The sequence below is a fragment of the Equus caballus genome, chromosome 13, assembly GCF_041296265.1.
Source record: "Equus caballus isolate H_3958 breed thoroughbred chromosome 13, TB-T2T, whole genome shotgun sequence".
NCBI classification, from domain to species: Eukaryota; Metazoa; Chordata; class Mammalia; order Perissodactyla; family Equidae; genus Equus; species Equus caballus.
This window is the reverse complement of record NC_091696.1, coordinates 29220454-29240713: the sequence shown is the minus strand read 5'-3', so window position 1 is coordinate 29240713 and position 20260 is coordinate 29220454. Positions and strand designations below refer to the sequence as shown.

Here is a 20260-nt window from a genome sequence, read left to right as displayed (position 1 = left end):
ATTGTGTCTCAGCCTCTCTAATGTGGGTTTTTTTTTTCACTACTCGATGTGCAAGAGTTGCTCAGCTAGTTTCTGGATTTCTTTCACTGGAAATTCTTCCGTACGTAGCTGTAGAGTCTGTGTGTCTGTGGGAGCAGGTGAGATCAGGAGCCTCCTATATTGCCATCATTAATCAGAATCTTTTTTTAAATGTAGACATTTATTGCTATATAATTCCTTCTTAGAACTACTTTTGCAGCATCACATATGTTTTGATGTTTCTGTTTTTGTTTCCAGATATTTTCTATTTCCCTTCTGATTTATTTTGACTATTGGTTGTTCAAGAGTGTCTTCTCTCTTTTTTTTTTTTTTTTTGTGAGGAAGATTGGCCCTGAGTTAACATCTTTTGCCAATCTTCCTCTTTTTTTCTTTTTTCTACCCAAAGCGCTAGTGCATAGTTGCATATCCTAGTTGTAAGTCATTCTAGTTCTTCTGTGTGGGATGCTGCCACAGCAGGGATTGATGAGCAGTGCATAGGTCTATGCCCAGGATCTGAAGCAGTGAACCCCAGGTTGCTGAAGTGGAGCACATGAACTTAACCACTCAGGCACTGGACCAGTCCCAAGAGTGTGTTCTTTAAGTTCCACACATTTGTGAATATTCTGGTTTTCTTCCTGTTATTAGTTTAGTTTTGTCCCATTGTGCTTAGAAAAGATATTTGATATGATTTCAATCTTAAAATTTTTAAGACTTGTTTTGTGACCTAACATATCATCTTCCTGGAGAATGCCCCTTGGATGCTTGAGAAAAGTTTGTAATCTGCTGTTGTTGGATGGACCGTTCCTTATAAATTTGTTAGGTCTATTTTGTGTAAATTGCAGTTCACGTCCTCTGTTTCTTATTGATTTTCTGTGTGTATGATTTATTCATTGTTGAAAGTGTAGTATTGAAGTCCCCTACTATTATTGCATTGCTGTGTATTTTTCCTTTCAGATCTATTAATATATGCTTTATATATTTATATATAAATATATATATATATTTTGTGCCATGATGATTTACAATTGTAATACCCTCTTGATGAATTGACCCCTTATGTAATTATATAATGACCTTCTTAGTCCTTGTTGTATATTTTGAATTAAAGTATACTCTGTCTGATATAAGTATTCTACCCTTGCTGCCTTTGGTTTCCATTTACATGGAACATTTTTTTCTGTCTCTCACTTTGAGCATATATATGTCCTTCAGGCTGAAGTGGGTACTTATAGGCAGCATTTTAATGTGTCTCTTTTTTTTATCCATTCAACCACTCTATGTCTTTTGTTTAGAGAATCTAATAATTTACATTTAAAATACTTTTGGCTAGACAAGGGCTTCTATTGCCATTTTGTTAATTGTTTTTTGGGTTTTGTGGATCTTTTGTTTCTTCCTCTTTTTGTTTCTCTTTTGATTTGATAATTTTCTATAATGATATGCTTTGATTCCTTTTTCTTTATCTTTTGCGTATATCCTGTAGTTTTTTTTGTAGTTGCCATGAGGCTTACATAAAACACCTTATTGTTATAACAGTCTATTTTAAGCTGATAACTTTGATATCATGTAAAACTACCTTTTTACTCCCCATGAACAGTTTATGTTTTTTATGTCACAGTTTACATCATTTTATATTGTGTATCCATTAACAAATTATTGAAGTTATTTTTATTACTTATCTCTTTTAACCTGTATACTAGAGCTTAAAAGGATTTATACTTAACCATTACATTATTAGATTATCTGAATTTGACTTAAATTTGCATCTGAATTTGATACTTACATTTTCCAGTGAGATTTATGCTTTATATGTTTTCATTTTATTAGTTAACATCCCTTTGTCTCAGCTTGAAGGACTCCCGTTAACATTTTATGTAAGACAGGTCTACTAGTGATAAAATCCTCTGCTCCTGTTTGGGAAAGTCTTTGCCTCTCCTTCATTTCTGAAGGATAGCGTTTCTGGTTAAAGCATTCTTAGTCTGGTTTTGTTTTCCTTCAGCACTTTGAATATATCATCCACTCTGTTCTGGCCGGCAAGTTTCTGTTGGGAAATTTGCTGATACTCTTATTAAGAGTGTCCTTTTATGTGACAATTTGATTTCTCTTCCTGCTTTCAAAATTCCTTTTCTTTGATTTTTTATGAAGTGCTATTTATAAAGTGCCTTGGTGTAGTCTCTTTTTGGGTTCAACCTTTTTGGAGATGTTGAGTTTTATGTGCCTTGATGTCCATTTCTTTCCTTAGATTTGGGAAATTTTCAGCCATTATTTCTTTAATAAAATTTCTGCTCTTTTTTCTTTCTCTTCTTCTTTGTGATTCCCATAATGCATATATGAGTTTTCTTATATCCCGTATTCTTTCTTCATTTGTTTTCATTTTTTCCTTTTTCTCCTCTGATGAGGGAACTTCAAATGTCTTAAGTTCACTGATTCTTCTGCTTCATCAAGTCTGCTATTGATGCTCTCTATTACATTATTTTATTTTATTCGTCAGTTCCAACATTTCTGCTTGATTATTTTTATGATTTCCATCTCTTTGTTGAAATTCTCGTTTTGTTCATGTATTGTTTCCTGATTTCGTAGAGTTGTATATCTTTGTCCACTGTAGCTGGCTGAACTCCATTAAGACAATTACTTTGAATTCTTTGTCATGCACTTTATAGATCTTCATTTCTTTGAGATTGGTTACTGAAAAATTATTCTGTTCCTTTGGTGATGTCATGTGTCCTTGATTTTTCTTGTTCCCTAAAGTCCTGGTATTTTTTATTTTCATTTTAAGAAGGTGTCACCTCCTCTGGTCTTTACTAACTGGCTTCTGGATACCAATACCTTTGCCAGTATTCTAAGCTAGCAATTCTGAGGTGCTCTCATACTTTTTAATGGATATTCCTCCTCCACATCTCTTGTTGCCTCCGGGGGCAATTCTTAATATTGTATACCTTCTCTTATTCCCACCAAGCTGGTCATGTTCTGAGAGCCTCCTGTTTGTTTCTCTAGGGTGATGCCCTGAAATCTCATATTTGTGTGCCTTCTCCCAATCCTGCTGAGTTGAGTCAGCTTTATGTGCATGCTCATGAGCCGTCTGCAAAGTCTTGCACTTACTCTCTGCAGGGACACTCCTGGTAACTGGCCTTGTGAATGGGTGAGGTACCTTGAGTGCTGGCATGCCCATGGACCAGTTGGTGAGGTCCACAGGCAAGGTGTCCCAAATGACTCATTGGGCAGCCTCCTGATGGAATTTAACCACGTGGCTAGGAGTATCCATGGCCTTTTGTTGAGTTCCATGCCCTTGAGACTATCATTTCTATTCTTTGCTTTTCACTCCCAGCTTCCCCCAATCACTCAGCCATGCTACTCACCTCAGTATTCTGAGGGGGGCCAGACAGAAGTGGTCCTTTTGGATAGCACCCACATGGCTGAGGAAGCTGGGCACTCACTCTCACTTTCCCCATGGGAGAAACAATGGGCCCCATGGGTCACTTAGCACTGTCCTGGGCCACCAAAGGCAAGAGGCAATGTGAGTAAAGTGAAATTGTTCCTCTTATCTTCTTCGAAGTATTTATTCTCAGACTTTTTGCTCAAATGCTGTGTTGGAACTTCTCCACTGGACACCTGGATTCCTACAAAGGCACTCTTGTCCATGAGTGGTTGTCAAAATTTATGCTTCTGTGGGGAGATTATGGCAGAGAACTCCCATTTCACTATCTTGTTCAAATCACTCCACATTGTGGCTTCTTTAAGGAATAGTTCCTGAGGTATTTGTTATTTGTTATAACTCCAGGAGAGTCCCTCTCAGTTGTCTCATTACTCAGTTCACCTTTGCAAAGTAGCAGTCACACAGTTTAGCCTTTATTAAACTCTCACCTCACATGTGTCTTTCAGCACCTTTTCTGTCCTTTAAAAAGTTATTTAAAAGACTTTTTTTTAGTAGTTTAATGTTTACAGAAAAATTAAGCAGAAAGTACAAAGAGTTCCTATATACATTTTTAAGACACCTCCCCCCGAGATTTTTCTTGTTATTAACATCATGCATTAGTTTGCTACATTTGTTACAATTGATGTCAATATTGATACATTATTAACTAAAGTTCCCAGCATACATTAGTATTCTTTTTGTTGTTCATTCCATAGGTGTATGATCCAATTCCAGGTAATTTTTGTGAGATAGGTAATGTCTGTTTATAGATTGTTTTTTTGCACGTGGATGTCCAGTTCGTCCAGCATCATTTGTTGGAATGACTATATTTTCTCTATTGAGTTGCCTTTGATTCTTTATCAAAGATCAGATGACTGTATTTGTGTGGGAATATTTCTGGGCTTTCTATTTATTCTGTTCCATTATCTACTTGTCTATTCTTTTGATATTACCACACTGTCTTGATTGCAGTATCTTTGTAGTAAGTTCTGAGGTCAAGTATTATCAGTCCTCCAACTTTCTTCTTCTTCAATATTGTGTTGGAAATTCTGGGTCCTTTGCTTTTCAAAATAAATTTTAGAGATAGTTTGTCAATTGTAACAAAATAGGTTGCTGGGATTTTGATTTTAATTGTGTTGAATCTATAGATTTTGTTGGGACAAACTGACATCTTGACAAAATTGTGTCTTCCTCTCTACGTAAATGGGATGTCTCTGTTTATTTTTCTCTCATTTATCTCTTCAGAGTTTTATAGTTTTCTTCATATAGATCTTACACATATTTTCTTAGATTTATGCTTAGCTACTTAATTTTTTGTCGTTACTGTGATATTGTATTTTTAATTTCAAATTCCAATTGTTTATTGCTGACATATGAAAAAGCAATTGATTTTTGTGTATTAACCATGGATCCTGAAACCTTGTTATTATTGCTTATTAGTTGCAGAAATTTTAGTAGAAACACCTCTAGTTTTTCACCCTTGTGATAATAGCTGTAGTTTTTTCAGATGTTCTTCTTTATCAAGTTGAAAAAGTTTCCTGCTACTCCTAGTTTGCTGAGAGTTTTTATCATGTAGGTTGTTGGATTTTTTTCAAATGCTTTTTGTCAAATGCATTTATTGATATGATTATGTGTTTTTCTACATTAGGCTCTTGATGTAATGGATACAGTAATAGATTTTTTAAATGTTGATCCAATCCAAGTGGAACAAATCCCAGTTGGTCATGGAGTATAATTCTGTTTATACACTGTTGGATTCAATCTACTAATATTTTGTTGAGGATTTTTGCATCTATTTTCATCAGAGATATTGGTCTGTAGTTTTTCTTTCTTTTAATGTCTTTGTTTCATTTTGGTATTAAGATAATGCAGGCTTCAGAATGAGGAAATATTCTCTTTGCTTCTATTTACTGGAAAAGATTTCAGAAAATGGTACAATTTATTCCTTAAATGAATGGAAAAATTCACTAGTGAACATATTTTGGTCTGGTGCTTCATATTTTGAAAATTTATTAATCATTGACTCAATTTCTTTGAGAGATAAAGGCAAATTCATATTATTTCTCCTTGTGTAAATTTGTATGAATTGATTCATTTCACCTAGGTTATCAAATATGTGGGTTGTTCAATTGTTCAATGTATTCCATTATTTTCAGTTTCATGTACATGGGGTCAGTAGTGATGGTCTCATTTTGATTTCTGATATTAATAATTTGTGTCTTTTCTTTTTTTCTTAGTTAACCTAGGTAGAGGCTTATATATATTTTTGATATTTTCAAAGAACCAGCTTTTGGTTTTGCTGATTTTCTCTATTGATTTCCTCTTTCAATTTCATTGACTTCTGCCCTAATTTTTATTTTCTTCAGCTTACTTTGGATGTAATTTGCCCTTTTTTCCCTTTTTCCTAGTAGAAGCTTAGATTATTAATGTATATCTTTCCTGTTTTCTAATATATGCATTGAATGCTATAAATTTCTCTCTAAGCACTGGTTTCACTGAATTCCACCTATTTTCTTAACTTTTATTTTTATTTTCATTTAGTTCAAAATACTTTAAAAATTTCTCTTGAGCCATGGGTTATTTAAAAGTGTGTGTGTGTTTTTTTTTAAAGATTGGTACCTGAGCTAACATCTGTTGCCAATCTTCATTTTTATTCTTCTTCTTCTCCCCAAAGCCCCCCAGTACATATTTGTATGTTCTAGTTGTAAGTCCTTCTGGTTGTGCTATGTGGGATGCCACCTCGGTATGGCTTGATGAGCGGTGCCATGTCTATGCCTAGGATCTGAAGTGGTGAAACCCTGGGCCACCAAAGCAGAGTGTGTGAACTTAACTACTTGATCAAGGGATCGGTCCCTGAAAGTGTGTTGTTTTATCTTCAATTTTTGCAGCTATTTTTTTGTTATTGATTTCTACTTTAATTCTACTATGATCTGAGATCATATTTTGTATGACTTCTATTCTTTTGGTTTTAGTGTTAAGTACATCCCCATTGTTGCTCAACAGATTTCCAGAACATTTTAATCTTGCATATCCATACCAACAATTCTCCATCTACCTCTTGCCCTGGCAACCACCACTCAGATTTCTGTTTTTATGAATTTGACTATTTTAGACATCTCATGTAAGTGGAGTCATGTTATTTGTGTTTTGTGACCGGTTAATATTACTTAGCATAACGTTCTCAAGGTCCATCCATGTTGCAGAATTTGACAAAATTTCTTTCCTTTTTAAGACTAAATAATGGTTGCATCATTTTATAGTCTCACCAACAATGCTCAATGGCTTCAATTTTTCCACATTTTTGTCAAGACTTGTTATAGTCTTTTTTTAATAGAAGCCATCTAAATGAGTGTGAGGCAATATCTCATTGTGGTTTTGATTTGCATTTTTCTATTGGTTAGTGAAGCTGAGCATATTTTCATATCATTTGTGTTCATCTTTGGAGAAATGTCTATTTAAGTTCTTTGTCCATTTTAAAATTTATTAATTTTACTAAAAATTTGCTTAGTTTTAGGAGTTATTTATATATTGTGGATATTAACCCGTTATTTGATTTGGTTTGAAAATATTGTCTTCCATTACATAGATTGACTCTTTACTTTGTTGACTATGTACTTTGATGCACAGAGTTTTTAACTTTGATGTAGTCCCACTTGTATTTTTTGCTTTTGTTGCCCATGCTTTTCATGTCTTACTAAAAAAATTATTGCCAAATCCATATCCTATGTTTTCTTCTAGTAGTTTTATAGTTTGGGATCTTATATTTAGGTCTTTAATTGACTTTGAGTTGATTTTTATATGATGTAAGATAAGGCCAACTTTATTCTTTTGCCTGTTGGTAATCAGTTTTCCCAGCACCATATGTTGAAAAGATTGTCCATTTCAAATGCAGTTGTTTTGTCACTTTTATCAAAGATCTTTTGATCAAATACATGAGAATTAATTCTGTTTGACTCCATTGGCCTCTATGTCTGTCCTTATGCCAGTACCAATCTGCTTTGACTACTATAGCTTTGTAATATGTTTTGAATTCAGGAAGTGTGAAACATCCAATCTTGTTCTTCTTTTTCAAGATTTTTTTGGCTACTCAAGTCTGTTGAGAATACTTCCAGAAAAGCTATTGGACACAAAGGGGTAAAAAGCCAGCTCTTAAAGGGCCCATGCACAAATTCACCCATTCTGGAAAGCAACCTAAAATCACCAGAAAGAAAGCTGCACAGTCCTTTGGCAAGAAGAGACTCACCTAATAGTCTCTTGGTGCATGTTGGTGAGAGGTGAGACCTCTCCAGGGACTGAGACATTGGCAGCAGCCGTTATTGTGACCTAATACAGATGTGCTGACACAGAGGCTGGAAGATTCCATTGAGGTACTTCCTCTGGCATGGTATACCAGGGTCTGCCCCACCTACTAGAGCACCAATTTAATCCAGCTCAGCAAGGGCAGGCAGCCTGCCCTAGGGACTGGCCCTACCCAAAAGCAAGCCCTTGGGAAACTTGTCAGCCTGCATAAGCTGGGTGCCTGGATCCTCTGCAGCCAAAGGAGAAGGTTAGCCTCTGTAGGGCAGGGCATGTGTGAGGAGTGGGTGGAGTGTCTGGGGCACTGGGTGAATGTGTGAGGCTTCTGCAGTGGGGTGACTGGGTCCACTTCAGGAGGTTTGGATGAGCACATGAGGAAGGACTGTGTTAATGGTGTGTGAGGCCACGTGGGAGGTAGGACATAGCTGCAGAAGACTTGTGCTTCTCAAACAGCTACATAAGGGATTTGCCACACATTCAAAAGCCTGAAAAGGGTAGGTGCTCCCATGTCTGAGGCCAGTCCCACTCGGCTTCAGTCCTGAGAGAGCTGACAGCCTTGCAGGCTGGAGGCATACAGCAATTGTAAGCCCATGAGCCTAGCAACCAGCATGCTTGGGGCCTACTCAACAGAACAACTGCAACATGAATGTGCTATTAGACCTTGCAGCCAACTGTGCTGGGATCTCCATACCCAATAGAGTGACTGAAGTGTCCATAGCAGCTACATGCAGCTGAGAATTACAACCAACCAGCCAGGGAGACAGCCTAGGCTCCCTGGGCATCTGCCACAAGAGCCACCCTGCCACAACAGGACAAAAGTAGCCCACAAAGGGGATGCTCCTGGAACATTTGGGACTAGTGACGAGAGCGAGAACATTACTGGGCCTCATAATGCATATCTTAAATCAGGCCACCTCTCCAAGATCAGAAGACATATATGACCCATGTAATACATAGATAGAAGCACAGAGAAAGAAGCAAAATTAGGAGTGCATAAAGATACATGCACCCTTATTTTTATTGCAGCATTATTCACAATAGCAAAGACTTGGAAGCAACCTAGGTGCCCATCAAGGGATGAATGGATAAAGAAGATGTGGCATATATACACAATGGAATACTACTCAGCCATAAGAAATGATGAAATCCGGCCATTTGTGACAACATGGATGGAACTTGAGGGTGTTATGCTAAGCAAAATAAGGCAGAGGGAGAAAGTCAAATACCATATGATCTCACTCCTAAGTAGACAACAAAAACAGCAAACAATCATATAGAAACAGAGATTGGATTGGTGGTTACCAGAGGGGAAGTGGGGAGTGATGATGGCAAAAGAGGTGATTAGGCAACATGTGTGTGGTGATGCACTGTAATTGGTCTTTGCATGGTGAACATGATATAAGTTACACAGGAATTGAAATATAACGATGTACACCTGAAATTTATATAATGTTATAAACCAATGTTACCACAATAAGAAAAGGAAAAAATAATACTGTACTGTATATTTCAAAGTTGTTAAGAAGATCTTAAAAGATCTCAACACAAGGGGCTGGCCCCGTGGCCGAGTGGTTAAGTTCGCGCGCTCCACTGCAGGCGGCCCAGTGTTTCATCAGTTCGAATCCTGGGCGCGGACATGGCACTGCTCATCAGACCACGCTGAGGCAGCGTCCCACATGCCACAACTAGAAGAACCCACAACGAAGAATACACAACTATGTACCGGGGGGCTTTGGGGAGAAAAAGGAAAAAATAAAATCTTTAAAAAAAAAAAAAGATCTCAACACAAGAAAAAAATTCTAACTGTGTGGTGATGGATGTTAACTAGACTTATTTTGGTGGTTATTTCACAATCTATACAAATATTTAATCATTATGTTATACACGTGAAACTAATGTTATATGTCAATTATATTTAAATTAAAATATGTTGAAAATATCATGTCATCTGAGAACAGAGATAACTCACTTATTTCTGATTTGTATGCCTTCTTTTTTTTTTCTTTTTTTGTCCTTTTGCATCAATATTCATAAGATTTTGGTCTGTAGCTTCCTTTTTTGTTTTTTTACCTACTTTGTTTATCATCTTCCCAAGTCTTTCTTGGGTTGCACCTCATTTTTCAGACTGCCCCTGACTCTCACCATCCAGAGTGAAATTTTAATTGTATTTAGAATTTACTGACATATACAGGGCTATTTATTAATATATTTTATATTGTATACCCATTAACTAATTATTATAATTATTCTCAATACTTTTGTTTTTTAACTTTTATATTGGAGTTAAAAGTTATTTGCGGATCATTTCTTTTTTATTTCTTTTTTATTGCAGCAACATTGGATTATACCATTATGCAGCTTTCAAACGTACATCATAATATATTTCAAATTCTGTGTAGATTGCATCATGTTCGCCATCCAAACACTAATTATAGTCCATCACCACACATGTGTGCCTAATCTTCCCTTTTGCCCTCCCCTCTGCCCCCTTCTCCTATGGTGACCACCAATCCAATCTCTGTTGCTATGTGTTTGTCATTGGTTTTATCTTCTACTTATGAGTGAGAAAATATGGTATTTGACTATCTCCCTCTGACTTATTTCACTTAGTGTAATACCCTCAAGGTCCATCCATGTTGTCACAAATGGCCGGATTTCATCATTTCTTATGGCTGAGTAGTATTCCATCGTGTATAAATACCATATCTCCTTTATCCATTCATCCCTTGTTGGGGACCTACGATGCTTCCAAGTCTTGGCTATTGTGAATAATGCTGCAATGAACATGGTGCATGTATCTTTATGCGTTTGTGGTTTCCAATTGTTTGGATAAATCCCCAGCAGTGGAATAGCTGGATTGTATGGTAGATATATTCTTAAGTTTCTGAGGAAACTCCATACTGTTTTCCATAGTGGCTGCACCAGTTTGCACTCCCACCAGCAGTGTACGAGGGTTCCCTTCTCTCCACATCCTCTCCAACACTTGTTCTTTCCTGTCTTGTTAATGGTAACCATTCTGACGGGAGTGATGTGATACCTCACTGTAGTTTTGATTTGCATTTCCATGATAGTTAATGATGTTGAACATCTTTTCATGCACCTGTTGGCCATCCACATATCTTCTTTGGAGAAATCTCTGTTCAGATCTTTTGCCCAGTTTTTAATTGGATTGTTGGGTTTTTTGTTGTTGGGACATATGAGTTCTTTGTATATTTTGGATATTAACCCCTTATCTGATACATGGTTTTCAAATATCTTCTCCCAACTGTTAGGTTGTCTTTTAGTTTTGTTTATGATTACCTTTGCTGTGCAGAAGATTTTTAGTTTGATGTGCCATTGTTCGTTTGTTCTATTCTTTCTCTTGTCTAGTCAGACATGATACTTGAAAATATGCTGCTAAGACCAATGTCAAAGAGTGTACTGTCTATATTTTCTTCTAGAAGTTTCATGATTTCAGGTCTTACATTCAAGTTTTAATCCATTTTGGGTTGATTTTAGTGCATGATGTAAGATAATGGTCTACTTTCCTTCTTTTGCATGGGGCTGTCCAGTTTTCCCAACACCATTTATTGAAGAGACTCTCCTTTCTCCATCGTATGCTCTTGGCTCCCTTGTCGAATATTAGCTGTCCACAAATGTGTGGGTTTATTTCTGGGCTCTGGATTCTGTTCCATTGGTCTCTGTGTCTGGTTTTGTGCCAGTACCACGCTGTTTTGCTTACTATAGCTTTGTAGTATATTTTGAAATCAGAGAGTGGGTTACCTCAAGCTTTGTTCCTTTTCCTCAGGATTCCTTTGGCTATTCGGGGTCTTTTGTTGTCCCATATAAATTTTAGGATTCTTTGTTCTATTTCTATGAAAAATATTGTTTGAACTTTGATATGGACTGCATTGAATCTATAGATTGCTTTAGGAAGTATGAACATTTTAACTATGTTAATTCTTCCAATCCAAGAGCATGGAATATCTTTCCATTTCTTTGTCTCTTCTTCAATTTCTTTCAACAATGTTTTATAGTTTTCAGTGTACAGATCTTTCACCTGTTTGGTTAAGTATATTCCTATGTATTTTATTCTTTTTGTTGCAATTGTGAGTGGGATTGTATTCTTAATTTCTCTTTCTGCTACTTCATTGTTAGTGTATAGAAATGCAGCCAATTTTTGTATGTTGATTTTGTATCTTGTGACTTGATTGTATTCATTTATTATTTCTAAAAGTTTTTTAGTGGATTCTTTGGGGTTTTCTTTATATAAAATCATGTCATCTGCAAATAGTGACAGTTTTACTTCTTCCTTTCCAATTTGGATCCCTTTTATTTCTTTTTCTTGCCTGATTGCTCTGGCTAGGACTTTCAATACTATGTTAAATAAGAGTGGTGACAGTGGGCATCCTTGTCTGGTTCCTGTTCTTAGAGGGATAGCTTTCAGTTTTTCTCCATTGAGAATGATATTTGCTGTGAGTTTGTCATATATGGTCTTTATTATGTTGAGGTATTTTCCTTCTATACCCATTTTATTCAGAGTCGTTTTCATAAAAGGATGCTGTTTATCCTGTCAAATGCTTTCTCTGCATCTATTGAGATGATCATGTGATTTTTATTCTTCATTTTGTTAATGTGGTCTATCACATTGATAATTTGTGGACGTTGAACCATCCTTGCATCCCTGAAATAAAACCCAGTTGATCATGATGTATGATCTTTTTAAAGTATTGTATTTAGGGGCCGGCCTGGTGATGCAGTGGTTAAGTTCACATGTTCTGCTTCTCGGCGGCCCAGGGTCTGCCAGTTCGGATCCTGGGTGTGGACATGGCACTGCTTGGCAAAAGCCATGCTGTGGTAAGCGTCCCATGTTTAAGTAGAGGAAGATGGGCATGGATGTTAGCTCAGGGCCAGTCTTCCTCAGCAAAAAGAGGAGCATTGGCAGCAGATGTTAGCTCAGGGCTAATCTTTCTTAAAAAATAAATAAAAAAAAAAAAGTGTTGTATTCCATATGCTAGGATTTTGTTGAGGATGTTTGCATCGATGTTCCTCAGTGATATTGGCCTGTAATTTTCTTTTTTCATGTTGTCCTTGTCTGGTTTTGGTATCAGGATAGTGTTGGCTTCGTAGAATGAGTTAGGAAGCCTCCCCTCCCATTCAACTTTTTGGAATAGTTTGAGAAGGATAAGTATTACGTTTTCTTTGAATGTTTGGTAGAATTCACTAGGGAAGATGTTTGGTCCTGGACTTTTCTTTTTTGGGAGGTCTTTGATTGCTGTTTCGCTCTCCTTACTGGAGGTTGGTCTATTCAAATTCTCTACTTCTTCTTGGTCCAGTTTTGGAAGGTTATACGTTTCTAAGAATTTATCCATTTCTTCTAGATTATCCAATTTGTTGGCTTATAGCTTTTCATAGGATTCTGTTATCTTTTGTATTTCTGAGATGTCCATTGTAATTTCTCCTCTTTCATTTCTTATTTTATTTATTTGAGTCTTCTCTCTGTTTTTCTTGGTGGGTCTAGCTAAAGGTTTTCCTTTTTTGTTTATCTTTTCAAAGAATCAGCTCTTGGTTTCATTAATTTTTAGTCTTTTTCATTTATTTCTGCTCTGATTTTTATTATTTCCTTCCTTCTGCTGACTTTGGGATTTCTCTTCTATGTTGAGGTAGGCCTGAATTGCTATGAACTTCCCTCTTAGAACTGCTTTTGCTGTGTCCCATAGATTTTGGCATGTCACATTTTCATTTTCATTTTCATTTTTTTCCAGGAATTTTTAAATTTCTCCTTTGATTTCTTCATTGACCCAATCATTGTTCAGTAGCATTTTGTTTAATCTACACGTTTTTCTGGCTTTTCTTTTCTTCCTGTAGTTGATTCCTAGTTTCATACCCTTGTGGTCAGAAAAGATGCATGGTATTATTTCAACCTTCTTAAATTTATTGAGACTTATTTTGTGGTCTAATATGTGATCAATCCTGGAGAATGTTCCATGGGCATTTGAAAAGAATGTGTATTCTGTGGTTTTTGGATGGAATCTTCTATATATATCTACTAAGTCCATCTGGTCAAAGGTGTCGTTTAAGGCCAGCGTTTCCTTATTGACCTTCTGTTTGGGTGATCTATCCATTGGTGTAAGTGGAGTGTTAAAGTCCCCTACTATTGTTGTATCACTGTCTATTTCTCCTTTTATGTCTGTTAATAATTGCTTTATATATTTAGGTACTCCTATGTTGGGTGCATAGATATTTACAAGTGTTATATCTTCTTGTTGGATTCTTCCCTTTATCATTATGTAGTGCCCTTCTTTGTCTCTTGTTACAGTTTTTGCTTTAAAGTCTATTTTATCTGATATAAGTATTACTACCCCCATTTTCTTTCTTTGTCATTTGCATAGAGTATCCTTTTCCATCCTTTCACTTTCAGTTTGTGAGTGTTTTTGGTCTGAAGTGTGTCTCTTGTATGCAGCATATACATGGGTCTTGTTTTTTATCCAATTGGCCACCCTATGCCTTTTGATTGGCGTATTTAGTCCATTGACATTTAAAGTAGCTATTGACAGATATGTATTTATTACCATTTTGTTACTTTTTTTTCCTGGGTGTTTTAGTAGTTCTTCTCTATTACTGTCTTTTTCTCTTGCTCTCTTCCCTTGTGGTTTGATGGCTTTCTTTAGTAATATCTTTGATTTCTTTCATCTTACTTATTTGCTTACTTATTATATGTTTCTGGTTTGTGATTACCATGAAGTTCCTGTATAATGTTCTGTGTATACAGCAGTCTATATTGAGTTGATAGACTCTTTAGCTTGACCTCTTTCTAAAAGCTCTGCTTTTTCATTCGCCTCCTCCCACATTTTATGTTTTTGAAATCATATATAATCTCTTGTGTGTGTCTATCCATTACCCTCATATCATTGAAATAGGTAATTTTAGTACTTTTGTCTTTTAACCTTCATGTTATTTCATAGATGGTTGGTCTGTTACCTTTAATATATTTTTACCTTTACCAGTGATTTTATTGCCTGGATTTTGGGGAGGGGGGAGGGTTGATAATTTTTTATCCCTATTTATGGTCATTGCTTTCCTGCTTAAATAAGTTCCTTCAGCATTTCTTGTAGAACTGCTTTCTTGGTGATAAACTCCTTTAATTTTTGCTTTTCTGGGAAGCTCTTTATCTCTCCTTCCATTCTGAATGACAACCTTGCTGGATAGAGTATTCTTGTGTGTGGACCCTTTAAGAGCCTTTTTTTCTTACTTTCCTCTGATAGCTTTTCTCAAGGTATTACCCGCTGCAGTTAATAGCCCACAAAACCAGATAGTAAGACCCTTGTCTCAATTGTGCTGAGTCTGAAGGATGCTTATAGCAGTGTCAGGCCCCCTCTCAGGGCCTCACTCCACCAGGGAGGGCTGCATATCTGAGGGTGGCTCCCCCCGGCCAGCAGTGAAACTCTGCTGCTCGTGAAGGTGGCTTTTTTTCTGTCCAGAAGGAATTTCTGCCTCTTCTGCCTCAGTCAGGACTGTCCCTTGTTGTGGGGGTTCTTTTTATACTGTTTTCAGTTTGCTATCTGGGGTAATTTTTCCAAAAATAGTTGTAACCTGGTTGTGTTCATCAGAGGAGATGAATTCAGAGTCTGCTTACACCGCCATCTTGATGAGACCCTCTGTGTATGATTTATTTGACATTATCTTTGTGTTTTAAGGTAAAGAGAATGTGAGAAAAATATGTCTACTAAAAATCTTTTTTCTTTGTATTCCCCCCAGCAGAATGCTTTGCTTTAGGCTCTACTCAGTAAATAGCTTTTAATTGTGTGCATGGTCTGACATAAATGGTTGCAGAAATCAATTTATTGCCAAGTCATAAAATTTGAGGCAGGATATATCATTTGTTTGAATAAACTTATTATGATATTTTTGTCTTTATTATTCCGTAACAGAGACAAGAGTAAGAAAGTAATCCATATTTGTATAAGGGAATATGATTAAAACTGTTCTTACTTTCTAGGGACACTTACCTCTTGCTGTAGTGGGAAGTACGGATGAAGTGAAAGTTGGAAAAAGGGTGGTCAGAGGCCGTCAGTACCCTTGGGGAGTTTTACAAGGTAAATATGATGAAAGTGAGAAGGCTTGCTTTGGAATAATTTTGTATATATTATAATATATATAAAATATAATAATATATTGTTATAAAATATAATAAATAATAATTATTATATATTATATATTATATACACAATTATATATATGGGTATATATATATATACTTGTAGTCTCAAATCAACATTTTAACGTGAACCAATATTGGTAACTCTTGCAAAACAGTTAATTCACAGTCACTAATAGGAAGCACAGATTCTGTTTCACTTAAGTTAGTGCTCACTTTAACTATGATTCATTCTCATAGGAATTTGCTGGATGGTGCTTTAGGGAAAAATCCACAGAGGCTGAGCAGAACCTTTTCATTTACCCCAATCTACCATATGCATATTATCTCTCTATACATAAACCATCACATTCAGAATGTTGGAAAGTGCTTTGAACAAAAGAACTTTGAACAACACTGAAGTATAAATACTAGTGTTTAAAGCATGTCACATAAATATCTACTATCTAATTTATAAAGCACTTTTAAATAGTCACTAGAAAAAAGGATGGTAAACTCTTTTTAAAATCAAGAAATATAATTTACCTTTGGATAAATTATACCTAGACACTTATGTTAGCTACTATCATAATGAGTTGGAATATTGTAGTAAGCAGCTGTGGTTCATATACTTGTGATGCTAAGTACTGGGAGATGGATTATCTCTACCTGTAGTAGTTTTGAAAAGTTGTTTTTTATCAATTGATATATTAGAAATTTTTAAATTTATGAACATACTTAAAAACAACATATTATAATGAATATTAAGATTTGGTTACAATATCGTACACAATACACAATATGTTGTGCTCAGTTTTCTGGATATACAAACATCAGAGAGAGCCATGTGAATTTATTGATTGATTTTGTATATTGACTATTTAAGTCTCATAAATATGGTGTATACGTAGAATTTGATAGCCAAAGCATGCACAATTGTTAAGGCCTTTATGAGTGCATAAAATTATTTACTTTGTAAGTTGTTTAATGAAATTAAATGAAATTATTTACTTTAGTAAAATTATTGCATTATCTATTAGCACTTTGTGAAATACATTGAGAGTAGTTTGTAAAATGCTAATTTACAATTATTTATTAATGAAATAGTAATATATTAAATTAATTTAATATAGCATTAAATATAAAATTAAATAATAAAGATTAATTATTTTACAATAATTATTAATGAAAACCTATGACATATATTAATATAACATAAAGTGTTATTTCACTGTTTCCTATTTATTGTTTGCCTAATAAATTGAAAGCAAGTTTCCTGGTCTAAAAATAAACTCTGCCTGTAATTGGTATGCACCATATAACCACAGTTCCATGATTTAAAGAATTACAGCTATTAACCAGAATGATCCCTTAGCTGTTATTTTAAGTGTGTTTTTATGCATGCATGCATTCAAGAATACTTGAGTGCCAGGGATTGATAATGAGTGTTGTGGCTTTATTATTTTTTTGCCTAGTGGAAAATGAGAATCACTGTGACTTTGTTAAGCTCCGGGATATTCTTCTTAGCACAAATATGGAAGACCTGAAACAACAAACCCACACTTGGCACTATGAAAATTATAGGTGCTGCAAACTGCAGGAGATGGGCTTCAGTGATGTTGGCCCAAATAACCAGCCAGTTAGGTGAGTGGTGATCTTGCTAGAAGAAGGTAATGGGTGATTTAGAAATCCCCTAAAACAATGAGATACAATAATTTGGGAATGAGAATAAGTGTACTTTTCACATCCTGGGCCATCCTGAATTTTATGTTTTCTAATCATCTTCACACTTACATGGAGAGAATTGGTAGGAGCAACATAATGCAAGGGCTCATTTACATGCTGCAGTATGTGTATATGCTGCAATGTGTATCCAAAAGGAAAACATTATTTTGTTTCTATTTTTGTATTTTACATGAAACAGAAGCTCAGGAAGGAGGTTGGCAGATATTAGCAAAGATTGACAAAATATGACAAAGGACATTGAAAAGGATGGCAAAATATATGAGTGTTGGATGCAGTAAAGAGAAAAAGCAGCAGTATGATGACATGGAATTCAAATGAAAATAGTTTGAGGGTGGGTGTATTTAGCTATATTGAAAAGGAATAGGATTTGCACTTCAGAAGTATGACAGTGTAGTATATTCCAGTTATATCAGTTATGGTACTTTGAAGACAACCAAAATTGAACGGGCTATCTTAAATAAATCGTGTTTTGAAAGACACCTGGCTTTATTTTGTTTTGAGAACCTCAGAATTTAGAGGTTTCCCCAAATTTTATAGTCAAAAGTAGTGAAGACGTGATATAATGAAAAGTGATGGGGACAAGAAACCACTGATATAACTGTTTCAAAATTCTAGTACTCATTATATATAATTTCTATATACTCATGTTTGATATTGTATCTCACGTTTTTACATCTCATGACACAGAAGAGAATATTGGAAAATGTCTTCATACAGGACATGACATACAATATATTTTTCCATGTTTATTTATATTAACACTTTATTATGACAGTAATCAAAATTACTTTTTAGTTTTCAAGAGATCTATGAAGCCAAAAGACAGGAGTTCTCTGATCAATGTCAGAGGGAAGAAGAGGCGTTGAAACTGAAGTTTATGCAGCTAGTAAAGGAGAAAGAAGCAACATTTAAAGAAGCTGAAAAAGAGGCAAGCACTACTAGTTTGATATAATTCATATTGATTTTTAGACATCCTACTGATCTGAGGGTTTTAATCTCAAGGGTTTAGTTTATGATATGATTCAAAAAGTAGCTATTTACCATATAGGTTTTGAATGCAACCTTAAAAAATTCTGTAATTTTATTTTTATAGCAAATTTAGAGAATTTTCCTTTTAGATAACCCCTAAAATAATTTTTAAAAGCTATTTACCTTTATTTTATGTATAATTTCAGTTTTCATGCATAAAGTTTAATTTATAACAAAGTTAAGCTATTGACTTCTGTAAAGAGTCATGGAATTTCTAACACTGCTACTGCGTTAGAAAATTCTCTTCACTTTTGTAAATAAGCAGGTGAATATTGACTAGTGCAAGCCTTGATTAATCAGAGAAACTTTAGTTGGTGAATGATGTGGGTCCTTTTTTATTTCATTCCAATATGTTTCCAAGAAAACGGAAAAAGAGGCTGCCAATATGGTCTTGATTATTTGCTACAATACATTTTTGACAAAGGAATATATTTGAAATCATACATATCTTTCTCTCAAGTGCATGTGGCTTCAACTTAAGAACGTTTAGTTTTAGCAGGTAAACTGGAACATAAACTTCCTTTTCCATAGAAAAAATATAGTGACTAGCTGCTGCATACCGGATGCCTCAGTCAGGGACAATTGAACTATAAGTAATAGAAATTTCTTTAGCTTAGGTATAAAGGGAAGTATTTTGGAAGTATTCAAGGGTATCTTATGGCATCAAGATCAGAAAGCATAGCTGGATCTTTTGGGGACTTCAGCCCAAAGGAGGAAGTGACCGGAGACCACGTCAACCATTTAAATTTTCTATTTCTCCCCTACCTCACTCCCCTTCATTATGATACTTATCTCTGTACTTCTGCTTTAATTTTGCTCTCTGGAGATCAGTTTTTCTCCCATTCGTCAATTACATGTCCTTTCAGGAAGAACCAAAAAGAGCCAACCACAGCCTAAAATTGCTTGTGCAAAATTAGGAGTAGCAGAGTTTCTTACCAGGGTTTAGTAATGCCTCTGGAAAGAAGCAAATGAATTTCTTGTAGAAATAAAACAACCAGAATTCTAAAGGTGATACCAAACCTGAAGTGAGTTCGCTCACCCGTTGTGGAGCAAGCCAATCTCTGACACCAGGTGTGGTGGAAGAAAGTAGGAATTTTATTTTTGCACAGCGCTGAGCAAGGAGAGAGGGCAGCTAATGCTGAAATCCCAAACTCCCCGAAAAGCTAAAAGGAAGGGGTTTTTATTTGGTGTTTTAGGTAGGGGAGGGGGAGCACATGGCCTTGCTGGTCAGCAGCTTTCCCACCAGCCTGTATCTCTTTGCGGGGAGGAGATGATCCAGGTGCTTGTCCTTGATGGTGTCTGTCTCCATGGAGAATAGTGGATTCTGGAGCCAGGAAGCCAGAGAGTAAGCAGGGAATGAGTGCTTTGGTTTTAACCCCATATACGCTGGGTTTTATGTGGGGAAACTGATATCAGGGTCGATATCAAAGGCATTGAAAGAGAACAAAGTGAGAGGGAAACAGGCCTACCTGGCTTGCTCAGAAAAGTAACAACTTAATTATTTAAAACATGATAAGTAAACAACAACTAATGAACTGACAAGGAAAGTGGAGGCTCACAGAGCTTAAAGTAAACTTTCTAAGCACATCTAGCAGATGGATTAGTCAAAATTCAAACTTGTATCTTTAAAATTTTCAAGGTTAGGT

General features: G+C 35.6%; 1 protein-coding gene across 3 annotated transcripts in view; it reads left to right on the top strand.

The window, feature by feature from the left end:
• The window catches only part of SEPTIN14 (septin 14), a 144169-nt gene that overhangs the window by 115987 nt on the left and 7922 nt on the right, over positions 1-20260 (top strand). For all 3 annotated transcript variants that reach the window (XM_070231840.1, XM_070231839.1, XM_023655565.2), the window contains 3 exons: positions 15702-15798; positions 17315-17483; positions 18381-18513. In XM_070231840.1, the coding sequence (XP_070087941.1) occupies positions 15702-15798; positions 17315-17483; positions 18381-18513 (399 nt within the window). The remainder of the gene's footprint in view (positions 1-15701; positions 15799-17314; positions 17484-18380; positions 18514-20260) is intronic.